Source organism: Poecilia formosa, unplaced genomic scaffold (assembly GCF_000485575.1).
Source record: "Poecilia formosa unplaced genomic scaffold, Poecilia_formosa-5.1.2 Scaffold144, whole genome shotgun sequence".
In the NCBI taxonomy this organism is placed as follows: domain Eukaryota; kingdom Metazoa; phylum Chordata; class Actinopteri; order Cyprinodontiformes; family Poeciliidae; genus Poecilia; species Poecilia formosa.
This window is the reverse complement of record NW_006800083.1, coordinates 1,244,857-1,258,751: the sequence shown is the minus strand read 5'-3', so window position 1 is coordinate 1,258,751 and position 13,895 is coordinate 1,244,857. Positions and strand designations below refer to the sequence as shown.

Here is a 13,895-nt window from a genome sequence, read left to right as displayed (position 1 = left end):
ATGGGGAGTCATTTTGGTTCTTCCATCAGGATAATGTTTAAAATTATTTGGCCAAATCAGAAGCTATTCATTAGACAGAAACTTTTTACCATCACCATCTCAACCTAGAGTCCTAAATCCTAGAAGAGGTGTGGGGTTAAGCTTGGGCAAATATCTCTTTGTGATGATGCTCCATTTATACCTTGCGTGGTTGCAACGGGCTGTTTCAGCCATCATTTTGAAAAGGTCGCCAGTCAATCTCAGGGCCACACAGAGGCTCATAAGACAGGTCACATAAACAGCAATGCAAAAACACTCACACCCATATGAGCAATTTCGAAAAACAAAACAAAACAATTAATCTATCAGTCAAGTTTGTGGACTGAGAGGAAACCTGGAAAGAACCCATGAATGCATGGTGAGAATATTGCCTCATTGCAGCAAGACCCCAGGATGCAAGGCAACAGTTCTGCTGCCAATTGTGTCACAGTGCAGTCTTGTGAAATGTGTTAGAAAAATAACCTTTTCTCACTTCAGGAGTTTTTCTTTGCTAATCGACTGCATTCAAATCAATGGTAAGATTCTGGTTGTTTCACCCATCTTTACAGGTGTGGCGACTTGGAGTAAGTATGTTAGTAGGACTCATAGGATGATCAAGAAAATAATAATTTAAATTCAGTCATGAGTAAGTTTGTTTTTAAGTGCTTTTTTGTCAGGGCTTTGACCTTTCACTGTTTAACAGTACGATGGTGAACAGCCACCTTTTGGTGTCTTCTCCCTTTTTTTTTTTTAACTGCGTTATGCTCCTAAAATATATCACGGGATTACTATAGTTAATTCCCGTAATGAGACCGCTACGTCTTCCGGAACAAGCCGGGAAATCTTTATGTAAACATGGCAAGCATCCACTGCGAACTGAGTCACATCCAGGGCAGACTGCAGCCTGCAGTCTGAGCAGGGCCGAAACGTGATGGAGTAATCACCGGAGCGGCACAAAATAGGGGATAATGTCTGGTGGGTGGGGAGAGAAGAGAAGGAGAGAGCGAGAGTGAGAGAGGCTGCTGTGTGGAGGAGCAGAGGCAATGGCCTAGATGTGTGAAACGCCAGGGGTTGCTTTTTTTGGTTCACTGCTTGACTTCCAGGGGCAACTATGAGTGTAATATGGAAGCTATAAGCCATAAAACTCTGAAAAGTTGCGCAAACATGACTTTAACCGTTTTAAACGTTGCCGGCCAAGCACCAGAGATCAGTTTCTGCCCAGATGAACATGGAGCATGTGAATAAAAACACTCACACTGAAAGTAAATCTATTATATCCCCGGACAGGCATCCAAACGAGCCTGAGCGACAAAGATGTCCTTGGAGGCACACAGCGACAGAGATTCATCAGGAGGCGCACATGACAAACATCCCCGGGCAGCGTTGGAGCGCAGCGGCTACGTGAAGACATGTGTCACTCCGCTGCACCGGGACGAGCGGAGCCAGTCGTGGCTGAGACTCTCCGCGACATGGACTTGCAGAAGAGTGTCCTCTGCTGTCTGCGTCGCCTCCGTCTCCGCTCTCCTCGCTCTGCTGCTCAGATTGGTCGAGTGGGATGCAAGCAGCAGCGGCAGCAGCAGCGGAAATAGTAGCTGCGTCGGCTCTCGTTTCCACTCAGCGGCGGGCTGCACAGTGGAGCTGCTTCTCACTGCGTGTCACTGCGTCTTGCCTGTTTTTACGCTCGTAAGTGCCTTCTTCTGGGTCTGGCTCTGCTTGATTCGCTGCGGGCTGCTGATCCGGAGCGCGCTCTTCCTGTTAGCGGTGTGCCACCTGGGCGAAGCCGCGGCGCAGTCGCTGCTGCGCGGCGCGGAGGAGTTGTCGTCCCTGACCGCAACCCTGGTAGTCCTCGGCTGCCTGGGCGGCGGGGCTCTGCTTGTCGTCCGGCCGGGACAGGGAGTGTCCATCCTCGTCTTCATTAGCGTCATCAGGGCCGTGTCCCTACTCTCTCTAAGCAGGGTCCGGGCCAGTTGGAGACCCTACCTGGCCTACCTGCTGGGGCTGCTGGGGGTTTTGCTTGCGAGGTATGCTGACCGGCTTTTGCCGGCCTCAGGGACCAGCGGGACGGGGTGCTGTAGCTCTGTGACCGGGGCGAAGGAGGAGGACATCCCTGTCTTCAAAAGGAGACGGAGGTCCAGCTCCATAGCGGCCTCGGAGATGATGGCTCACAGTCAGAGCAACAGCAAGTCCCACCGCAGGACTTCACTGCCCTGCATTCCGCGGGACCAGGTAAGACATGTCCAACTTTAGACATCTGTATTAGATCATGTCGGGATGTTTAGCTGCTGCTTCTGATTTATTTATTTTTTAATCAGCCATAGATAAGCCCGTGGAGGCTTTTTGCTTTCTCTGATGGCATTCAGCAGCTTTGCATGGCTTTCTGTCAGTAGCGGCATCGGGACAAGTGGAATAACAGACTGCAAAACAAAGCAATGTCATTATGGTGATGATGACGGCTGTTTGCTCTGTAGGCCGTGTAGGCCTATAGGTTCTCAGACTGACATACAGGAGAAATAGAAATAAAAAACAAAACAAAATGAGCTTAACCGATAAAATGTTTGCGAATTTACAAACGTGTTGCAGCCGGATATGTGTTAAATATAAGGGATTATCCACATAACAGAGAGCTGTATTGCCTGTACAGATACATCCCAGTAAATTAGAATTTAAACCAACAGTTTTTTTTTATTCAGTGACTCCAAAACAATATATGTATTAATTATTTCAAATATTTATTCATTTATTTTATGATTATGGCTTACAGCCATTGAAAACCCAGAAATTACTCTCTCAGAATATTAGAACATGAGAATATGAAAAATAATAATAAAAAAAAAAAGATTAAAACAGACATGTCAGCTTCTGGAAAGTTTCCCCATATTCCTCATAGTTGATGTGGTCAGTACTTGCTCAGGGCTCATTGTGTATAAATGCCTGTATGGAGTGTGTGGCATGGTGGCAGTGGCACTGCTGGGGTAATAAGGAAGTCCAGGTTGCTTTTAAAGTGGCCTTCATCTTGTTAAGGCAGCAAGTCTTCCTGTTGCACATGAACTTTTTTTTCCTGGCACACTTTTCCCTTCCACTCAACTTTCTATTGATTGTCTGCTTAACATTGGTTTTGTAGCCCAGAATATAACAATCATGTGTTTAAGAACTACTTTGGTTTGGTCCTATTTAGCATTGGAATTTTCTGAAAAAAACTAACATTTTATTTCCATGGACTTCCGTTCATTAGGGTTAACATAAATGAAAATGTGTACGAGTATATCTTTCTGTTTTTATTGAGTTTCTATATTAAATAAGTTAACTTTTCAATTATATTCTATTTTACCGAGCTGCCCCTGATGCAGGATAACTCTATGCAAAAGTGGAGCTCTAATGACATCTGATGTCCTTAATTCATGTGTTAGCTGGTGATTTGTGATGTATTTAATTAAACCAAGTGGCTCCCATCCATTGTGAGGTCACATAACCAGTCTCAGGGAAATCCATATGGGGTTCATATACAAAGTTATATAATTTCTGAAAAGCAATTATGTAAGCTTACCAGACCAGACCAGGGGTACATGCAGAAAGTTTTATAGCGGCTGCCACATTAGGACCGCTAACAATCTCAGCATGGCAGAACAAGAAAAATATCAGAATTTTAGGAGTTAAATTATAGGTGCAATTAAAAATAAGTCTTTTTAAGGAATCTAAAAGTTTGTATGTTCATATTTCAAAGTACTAGTACACCAAAACCAAGATGATTCTATCCTGTTTAAATTATTATAAATAAACAACAACAACAACAACAAAAATGTATATTGCACCTCATGCCTGTTCTTTCCACTCTTCATTCATATTATGCATCATTGTCTGTCCGGCAGGGAGGGCGTGGCAGGAGAAAGGCAAAGGTAGCATAGTGGTGGCGTTATGATTTATTTTTTTAAAAGTCACCTTCTTAAAGATTTCTTGCTTTTGCTTTCTTGTCGCAATCAAAAGTCTCAGAGCAAAACAAGCAGACTGGAGTAAATGCAAAAAGCAGATTTTTGAAATCCCCTGTGTAATTTATTAAGGGGAAAGTAAAGGTGGAAGGAAAAGTTGTCCAAGCCAACTTGGCACTATGTGAATAGCATCTTACACCTGTCATCTGCCATCAACTTTCTGCACTCTTCTGTGCAGATTTGTGTACATTTATTCCTGTTCATCATGTGTTTTAGAACATGAATGCCCCCCTTATGGTCACGTCACATTATGTCAATTGATTTTCAGCTCAGACTTGGTCTAGGCAAAAGCCTTAATTTCTTCGTTCTTTTAGGGTTGGACTTGGTTGTGTGCTTTGGGTCATTGTCTTGCTGCATAACTAAAGTGAGGTCGAACTGAAGGTCTTCATGAATTTCTGCTGGAGAGAGAAGTTTCTGAAGAAGGTTCAATTTCTTATGAATAGTCATATGGGATCTAAATGACAAAAGCAACCCGTTACACTACCACCACCATGTTTGACTGTCAACAGGATGTTGCGTTTCTGAAATATTGTTTTTGCTTCATGCCACACACAATGGGGCTACGTGTCTGGAGAGCTTAAAGCTGTTGGAGAGATCAAAATGTCTCACTTTGAGATTTGATTTTAATGCAAACGAGGATATTTTATAGATTTACTTTTATCGACTTGTATGTTGACTGAACCAACGAGTTATAGATAATCTAAACGTGGTAGTAAATATTGTCACCAGTTTTTAATACCAAGTGTTTCATGTAAGAATGCAGTTATTATTGAACATTATTTATAAACTTTTTTGCTGTACTGCAATGTAATCATTGTAAGAAATTAAATTTACTATGGTCCAAAATTCCTTTTTATAGTGCGCTGTTCTAGTATTCTTTTGATTGTTGGGCTCTAAAATTAATCATCCACATACTGGTGTTTATATTTAACTTTGGAGGTTTCTTTTTTTTTTTTTTACTTCTTGCTGTGCACTCTGCTTGTGCTGCTGATAAACAAATGGAGGATGCATTCCTTCTACCAAGGTTGTGAGTGCCCATGAATGTGTGTGCACATGGAAAGGTGTTAAGTGAGATGTTAAGTGACACTATTTTGAAAGACTCTGCTTATCCCGGTTGCTCTGCTGTGATGTCATACCAGACTTTAGACCTTCGGCGAGCATTTGCTGTGGAAATGTAAACAGTGCAGGACTTTAAATTTGGGGCAAATCACAAGACATTGATTTATGGTGAATAAAATGGGTTGAATGAAGACGTTTAGAAGGTTTTTATGGGAATTCATTTTATTAAGTAGTATAATTTTGGTAAACATGTTTAGCACTTAACGCTCATGTTTTTTTTTTTTTAAATCTTATTTTATTACTGGTTCTTCTTCCTACATTGAATATAATAACCGAAATATAAAGCAGAGTTTGGAGAAGTTCCCCAATAAATTTTGAAGCTTGCTAAGATGTTATGGGTATCATTTATTGACTTATTTATTTGTATGAGCTGTTTAATGAGCTAATGGTGGAGAAACAACATAATGTTACAAGACAACAATTTATCCCCCGCCATCGGTGGCCATGCTAACTAGCCTGAGGGTTCATGACAGAATCTGTTGTGGGGAACCAGCTGTAGAGCAGCAAAGCGCAGGAGAGCAGAGAACGTCTATGAATTAGTTTGTCTTGGTCTTATATATTGTCCTCATAGACGTATATTTTTGTTTATCCACAGTGAAACACTTACTGTAATTTGGAATAGATGGTCTCCACTTTCCATGAGTAGCATAGATTTTAATGTGTTAAAAAAATTGTATGCAATTAGTTGCATTTTTTTTTTAGACACACACAATTTCTGAGCTGAAAATTGTTTCTTGTCCGTCCATAAAGATGATGCACAAGTGATGGATGAAAAGTTCCTCATGGCCCACTGGGGGTTAATCAATGCTTAAAAAGAAAACATCTCATGAGAAGCTGGTAAAGACTATCATTTTGTGCAAGTTGTGAGAAAAGAAGTTGGGCTATCACTGAAGCTATTCAAGCCTAAAATATCATCTCAATGCAAAACATGTTGATACATGTTGAGCGTATCCCCAACGCTAATATCTGTGTCCACAGTCCACCTTTCTAAAGAAGTTAGATCATTCAAAACTACACAAATGATCAAAAGTTCCTGAATCATTTGAAAGAGGACTTTAAATAACTTAAATAACAGATTAAAAACAATGAAAACATTTGTTGTTGAGCTTATAAGTCTATTTAATAATTTTGCAGCAAAAAGGGTTTTTCCATTTGAAAATGTTTATTTTGTGGATATATGGTTTTCGATTAAAATCTGAATAATTTTGATTAAAAAACATTTTAATCAACAAACTGTGTTTGTTCAAAAGAAGTTGGACACGTCCTAGTTAAAGTTAAAGGTGGATGTGATCAGTTCATGCACTGCAGGACTGAGGTCACATCTAATCCTCTGTGTGTTATTTGTTCTCAGGATAATCCAGGAACGTGGGACATGTTTTAAAGTAAAAATGTGTCTGATTAAAACATAATTAGCATATTCAAATTAAGAATGATGATATTCAAATTAGATTTGAGCATTGATGGATTTGGATTGAGGGAAAGGAAGAAATTTGTCACAAGAAATATGATAGGGTATTCCTTGAAATCTCAACCATCTGCAATTCACAGAATTTGTACACAAAGTGCACCTGAGTATGTAGGAGCAGCTTCACGTTTTGCCACTGCACCCCATAACTTCTTAAAAGTAAAGATCGGGGTGGAGTGAAAGGAGAAAATGAGTGCAACAGTTCAAGGGGAAATTGTGGATAAAAGAGGAAAGATCACGTCACCAGTTTGGCTGCACTTCAGATATCTAAAACAAAAAACTAATCAATAATTATCTATATCAACCAATATGAAAAGCATTTATAGTGATGCATTTTTAAGTCATATTGTCCAGTCCTAGCTTGGACAATATGCTAGGGCATATACTTGTTGGTATTTTCACTACCAATAAGTCTTTCTCCATATTCTGCTAATGTGGGAAAAAAAACAAAACAAAACAAAACACAATTTTGCAATCACGGTGTTTCCAATAAATAAGAAATGCAATTAAAATCACATGTGAATAAGCTTTTTTCATGCAATAAATCATTTTAAAAAATGCAGAAAATCAACTCATAGTCTCACATGAATAATACAAAATATAAGTAGCAGGATACATTTGTTTTCGTCATTTAAGTACATATCTGGTGTCTGGTGCGCTACATTGAGGTGGTTCGTCTGACATTCCTTGTCAATTGCTTGCGAACATTAGAAGGAAATTTAAACTTTACATGAGTCGGCCACATTTGCACCAATATGTAGCAGCAGCAGCTAAAATGCATTGCTTGTTTATTGAACAAAACTCTGACAGCTCAGAATTGTTAGATCACACCCACAAATTTATCAGTCTCATTGTATTTCTCTTTTTACGGTAAATTACATTTTACTTTGGGCTACTTCTACGTTGAAAAAGATCACATCACCATTTTACTTAACCCTTTCATGCATAGTGGTCACTACAGTGAACAGCTATCTAAAGCCATTTTCTTGAGCTACTTGTGGATTTTTATGTTATAAATGGACACAGACCACTGAAGTGGACGCTAATGCATTATAAAATACACCATCAACTACTGGCCATCAGCTGCAAATGCAAGAAATTATTTTTGTTAAATCCAATATGGCCGTCAGACAGAAAAGCATGCCGACCAACCCGGTCCCTCCTTCTACTGTAGACGACTTTTGCAGGTAAAAAAAAAATATTGTGACATCAGATAACCCCTAAAGAACAATACTACTGATGTATTTTTCAAATAACAACTTTGTATTTGGAGAAAATTACAATTGATCACCTAAAAAAGAAAAATGCTATTTTTTTTCCTACTTTACATCTGATTTGATTTCATCTTCCACGGTGTCGATAATTTCCATCATCCTGTATGAGTTGTTTATTGTTTTTTGTGGGATTTATTTTTTAGGAAAGGTTTTTTTTTTTTTAATACAAACTATGACGATCTGAGAATAAAGCTGAATGCTCTATAGTGCCCCAAGCAGCCAAATAAATACTTGGTGACTTAATCAAAAAGCAGGGTGGGCTTTCATCAAGTGGGGTCTCTTCAGAAATTCAGTATGTTGAGTAAATCTTCATTAGTGCGGACTGAGTGTCTGCATGGGTTACCATGAAATTAATTATTGTTATTGGTTCAGCTCTGTGACCTTTTTATTAGCACTTGCATAGACTCTACAGCAGCGGTGCACATGTGCAGCATATGTGTTGTCTACAACTGAGCAATTTTCATGTCAGTAATATCAGTACTCAAAAAATATGTTGTACAGTGACTTAGATGGTGATAGACAGTGTGTGCTGCTCTTGTAAATAAGGAGGACAGCGATTCCAGATGATTATTTTTTTTATTTTTAGTTGCAAATCTTCTGAGGCCATCAAAATGGAAGATAGAATAGTGGAATAGGATTATTCATGTTTTTGGTCCATTTTTTTTGCTGTTTGCAAATAAAATGTGAATGAAAGAATACACTGATTGGGTTGTCGCTGTGAGGCCCCAAATGTCTGAGCAGAGTACACGCACCTTAAAACATGTGACCACATACTGTTCCAACTTTCACCCTCTTATCTGTGAGCTCCAAACGTTCACCCATCAGTTGTCTCACTCTTGATGCTTGGTTGTTCATTGCTAATTGGTATCTAGGGAACACTGAGTTAGTGCACTATCTGTAGTATTAGAACGGCTCCATTACCCATTCTGCTTCATCGTGCCTGCAACAGAAATGATGACAAATTGAACTCAGAAGGTGGAGGGGAAAGCGAACTCTCAGCTGACCAGCCGCAGAGGAGATGATGTCCTCCTGTTTACCGTCCTTACGTCTTACCTGTAAACCGGTCAGGGAAATTAAATTGTCTCCTAGAAACATAAGCATATTGAAAGGAACTGTTTAAATTCTTGGACTTTTTATTTATTTATTTATTTATTTATTTTTTACAAACCTTTTGTTCAGTACCTGCCCATTTTTGGAGCAGTGTTGTCATCAGGGCTCAGCGTGGTCAAACTGAAGTCGAACTGTCACATGGTTTTGTGTGTGCACTTTCGCGCACACCCTTCAAGCTCCACAAGACACAACCGAGCTGAGCTCCCGTGGAAACCCTTCCACTGCAATATACGTCATAGCCTTTTTGGCATAATTATGTGTGGTTTGCAACGGTACAGTAAACACAGCCATCATGGCAGAGAGTAACGACTGTTACGAGTTCACAAGTTTGGAGGAGAAGGAAATAATGATTGACGCGCTGGAACATTTTATTTTCCGTGTTACTATAAGTCAAAAAAGTGAACACAGGCTGTGCCTCTCCCGTACAGACAGAAGTCCTTGCTTTATAATCTTTATCATTTATAAAGGGATGAGATCCTACTATAATGAGATATGAAAATTTAATCCCAGGGTCTGTAATAAATTAAAATAAAATTTTAATCGGTAGCCAAACGTTGACAAAGAATATTTCAACTCAAATACTCATTTTTTCTGCTAAAACGAAAATGGATTGAGTTCAACAACAAAGATTTATTGAATTCAAGAAAAATTAAATTAATTGTTTTCAATCTGTTATTTAGTTTATTCAACCGTCAGATTGGTGCAAATTGCTGTCATACCCATCCTGTCCTCAAGTGTTTCAGGAACACATGATCAGGTACATGGAAAAAGAAAAAGTATTTCTAAAAAATACTTTTTCAGAAACGTGGACTGTGGATGCCGACAGTGCAATGTTTTGCTTTGAGTCGGTATTTTACACTTCAGTAGTTTCAGTAACAGCTCAACTCCTTTTTGTACAACTTACACAACAGTCTTTGCCAACGTGCCAATGTTTTTTGTTTTTTTTTGAAGGAAAAATTAACCCTGGTGGCCAAAGCGAATCGGATTTGTTGTCCATCGCTGTTGTTTGTGGATGGCTCTTGTGAGTCAGATTTATGGGCGTTCCAGAAACATACGAGTTAAAAGGTTTTGGATCGGAACTTTTGTATGTAAAAAACGATAACAAAACAAAAACAAAAGAAAAAAAACAAATAGAAAAAATTTATTAATTGTGTTGAAAAAAGGTAACCCGCTAAAATATTTGTAATTAATTTATCAAAACTACTACTTACTAACTACTTACATTTTTTAACACTATGTATTAATGGTCATAACAATTATTATTATCAGTACATTTATTAATAAATTTCAAGATTATTCATGTTTATGCATAAAACAACATACACTTCAACAAAGCACTTATGTGTTTTTGCAACATTTCATGAGTAGGGATAAAAAAAATCAAATTTTTTGTATTTCACCTCCTAATCTGGTAAAAACATTGTTCTATGCAGTGTGCTTTGTACAGGGGGTCTGTTGCTTTCATCCACAGAAATAGGACATAGAAATTGAGAAACAATTGCTTTTCGAAGGCATGGACTCTGTTGGAGTTTTAAATTTTATCCAGCTGACACTTGGTCATGACGTATGTAGTGTGCCAGTTCAGGCCTAGGAAGACTTCCGGAAATTGTCTCCGCTGTAAACAACCATCCTCCACTGCGAAGGCAGACGAGGCAGTTGTTAATGTTAATTCAGTATTTGGAAGCGTGGCCGACGCTTTGTTCATTTCTTCTGCTGCCATCACTAAAACTACAGGCAGTCTACTGTACATTACACAAGCTCACAAAACATGTAGAAATAGACGAACTTACACAAAGGGATTTCTTTCTTTTTTAAATAAAAATTTTAAATTGTTTTGAGAATCACATGATTTCCTGGTGCTCTCTGGCTGACACAAACACACACACACACACGCACGCACGCACGCACACACACACAGTTATGGTACAGTTTATCCGTACTGTAGATAATGAAACTCTCCAGAGTGCAGTTGTACCTGAGAGAAGAGGGGTTTTCATCAAGCGTCGGCTGTGCAGTATTTATGAAGCAGACCGGTGCAGCCTGCCGAGCCAGAGGCAAGACAAGCACTCTGCTGATCTGAAAGCTGCAAAATAGCAAAGGCTCAGTTTCATTGTTGCATTTGTTTTTTTTTGTAAGACAATATTCAATCTTCACCGTGGAGGCTTTAATGAGCTTAATAAGAACTTTTAACCCAAACTTTAAAACACTTTTTTTAAGTTTTAATTTGAAGGATTTCATTGACATTTTTGTTCTTTTTAATGGTCATCAGAAATGAGAGGACACGTTTGTTTGCCTTTTTGTAGGGGTTTCTAATAGATTAGGAGGAGGTGTATGTCTTTTAGGTCACTCTTATTTCAGAAAACATCTCAGCAGAACGTACAGTATAACAAGCTCGGTTTTTGGTCGCAGAAATGGAACTTTTAATACGCAAAATTACATACATGTGTTTTCATTGAAGGTAACAAATGGCGCTGTGTCTGTTTAAAAATTAACAGCAGAAGAAGGGAGGCAGATTTTAAAAGAGAAACACGTGCTCTGAAATCTATTTAAGGGGAAGGCCCACATTCTCTCACTGACGCACATACTTTTCCAGGGAGACACACAACCTGCTCCAGTCGCCTGATCCGTCTCACTTGGAATAGTGTCTAGGCCTAATATATCTCCTCTAAGACGATGGTGGATTATGGTCTTTGTTTCGAATGGATAAAGCTGGAAATGTTTTTAATGTGTGTATGGATGAAGTTTTTTTTTTTTAATGGTGTAAGTCAAGCAAAACAAATTCAGTGAGCATATGAAAGTTTTGAGAAATTAAAATATTAGGCACAATTAAAAGACAGCCACGTCCAAGTCTTTCAATATCCAATCTGGCTTAATTATTTAATAATAAATGCTCACACTTGGTACTAAATATGTAGTTGTTTTGTATTCATTTGTAGTCAATCCAGCAGCTTATGCCCATGTTGATTTAAACGCTTGACCTACTCTCAGAGATAAATATCTCCATTAAAAATGGAGTTCCTACACAACCTGGAAAAGCATGGAATTTGATTTAAGGAATTTTCCAAGTGTGGGTAATTTTGTGGATAAAATACATTTGAAAATATTTCCATCTGTCCATCCATCCAGCTATCCATCCATTCATCCACAACGCAATGGAAATCTCATTAGTGGCCTTCTTATCAACCTTAACATCCGCAATGAAACGATGGAAGCTTTTGGTGGACCGTCATTAAATAAATAAATTAATTAATTAAATAAATTGTAATCAATGTGGTTGAATAATGTGGAAAAGTAGATTAGAGGATTTCATTAGCCTTCTGCCATCAATTCAGTGGGTTTTGGGACTGATGACGAGCCTCATTTTACATTGAAGAGCGCAATGTAAAGTATAAAACGGATCCGGACAAGATGTTGGATTGATGACACTAGCGCTGAAAGCAGCTGAGGTGTTTCACCAACATTAAATCCTTTTTTTTTATGTTTCTACTTTTTTCTATGTTCTATTTATGTGGAGGACAGCAGAAATGAACAATCAAACTGAAAAACAAAAAAAAAACAAAAAACTATTTTCGTAAACAAAATAAAATCATCTTAGACCTGACTTTGACATGTGCATCACAGAAAAACACAGATAAGAATAAAATGTGCTTTTTAAAATGTTATTAAGTCAGAATTTACAAAAAAACTGACCAAATATCCTAAAATATTTTAGTTTTGATAGCAACATGTTTCCCCACTGTTTTCTAATCAATACAATGTCATAATGTCATGACATTTTCCATCATGACGGTGGCAAAAACTTTCATTTTCATATACATACGCAGGCATAAATAATCACAGCAGAGCAGAATTGCCAAAGAACAAAAACGTTTGGGCTTTTGTGATGCAAGACAGAATAGCTGATCACAAAAACATCCAGTTGTGCACATGGTACACATGTGCCATTTTTACTTGTGTGTGTGTGTGTGTATGTGTGTGTGTGTGTGCGTGGGCCCGTGGGTGTGTTACTATACCATACCAGTCAAAATTGACTAAGCTTCAGGGAAGAATATACATGTTCCCTCCTACCTTTGGTGTGCTTCTGTTACGCCTGAATTTACCCACTGTGGGACAATAAAGGATAATTCTATTAATATCATAATTTGTGCTTGGGAAGGCTAGGATAATAAACTTTTAGCATTTCACAAATATTAAATGTTTGTTATTTATATCCACATTTTTATTTAGGATTATAAAGCAAGTCTTTCCACCAAACCTGGTACTGAAGCTTAGCATCTGCCGGTGCCTATACTTTGCAATACGCTAAAGAAGAAAGTTTGAAATTAAGAGAATCTTTTAAAATATTGTATAGTGTTCTTTGAAGATATATTTTATTCAAAGAAACTGGGGGGTGGGAGGGGAATGATAGGGAAAAGCCATGATGGAGAAAGAAGAAGCAAAGATAACAGAGGTATTTGGACGGGGCGAATTCAGCTCCAAGCAACACTCAACAGCTTGAACATGATTAGTTGTGTATTTACTGTATCATGTGAGCGAGAGAGTGTGACTGAACGGGGGGGAAACAAGCTGAGAGGGGACCTAAAGCAGGGGGCCATGTGAAAGAGAAGGAGTGAGAGGAGTGCTAAGCGAGCGCTGAAAGATTTGTTGGGGGGGCATGAGGAAAAGAAAAAAACAGGAGTGAAAGAAAGCTTGGTGCCAAGTGCAGGCAGAGTGTTGATGGTAACAGGACAACAGTTGGGCTTCCAAACACAGCGGCGTTCGGAGCTCCTGCGTGGCTTTTCCTCTCGACCTCTCCGGGTTTGCTCGGCGGACATTGCACGTGCAAACGCTGAGTGTCCGTCTTGACGTAAAGTTGAGGAACGAGAGACGCTGCACAGCCTGCAGCTGAAAGGCAGCAGCATATAATTTTCTGTCCACTTCTGCATA

At 38.9% G+C, this 13,895-nt stretch overlaps 1 protein-coding gene across 1 annotated transcript in view; it reads left to right on the top strand.

The window, feature by feature from the left end:
• Window positions 1-1,332: 1,332 nt before the first annotated feature.
• Window positions 1,333-13,895, top strand: part of LOC103145576 (cGMP-inhibited 3',5'-cyclic phosphodiesterase A-like) — a 60,108-nt gene continuing 47,545 nt past the window's right edge. The window contains exon 1 of the mRNA XM_007563058.2: window positions 1,333-2,244. Coding sequence (XP_007563120.1) covers window positions 1,333-2,244 — 912 coding nt within the window. The remainder of the gene's footprint in view (window positions 2,245-13,895) is intronic.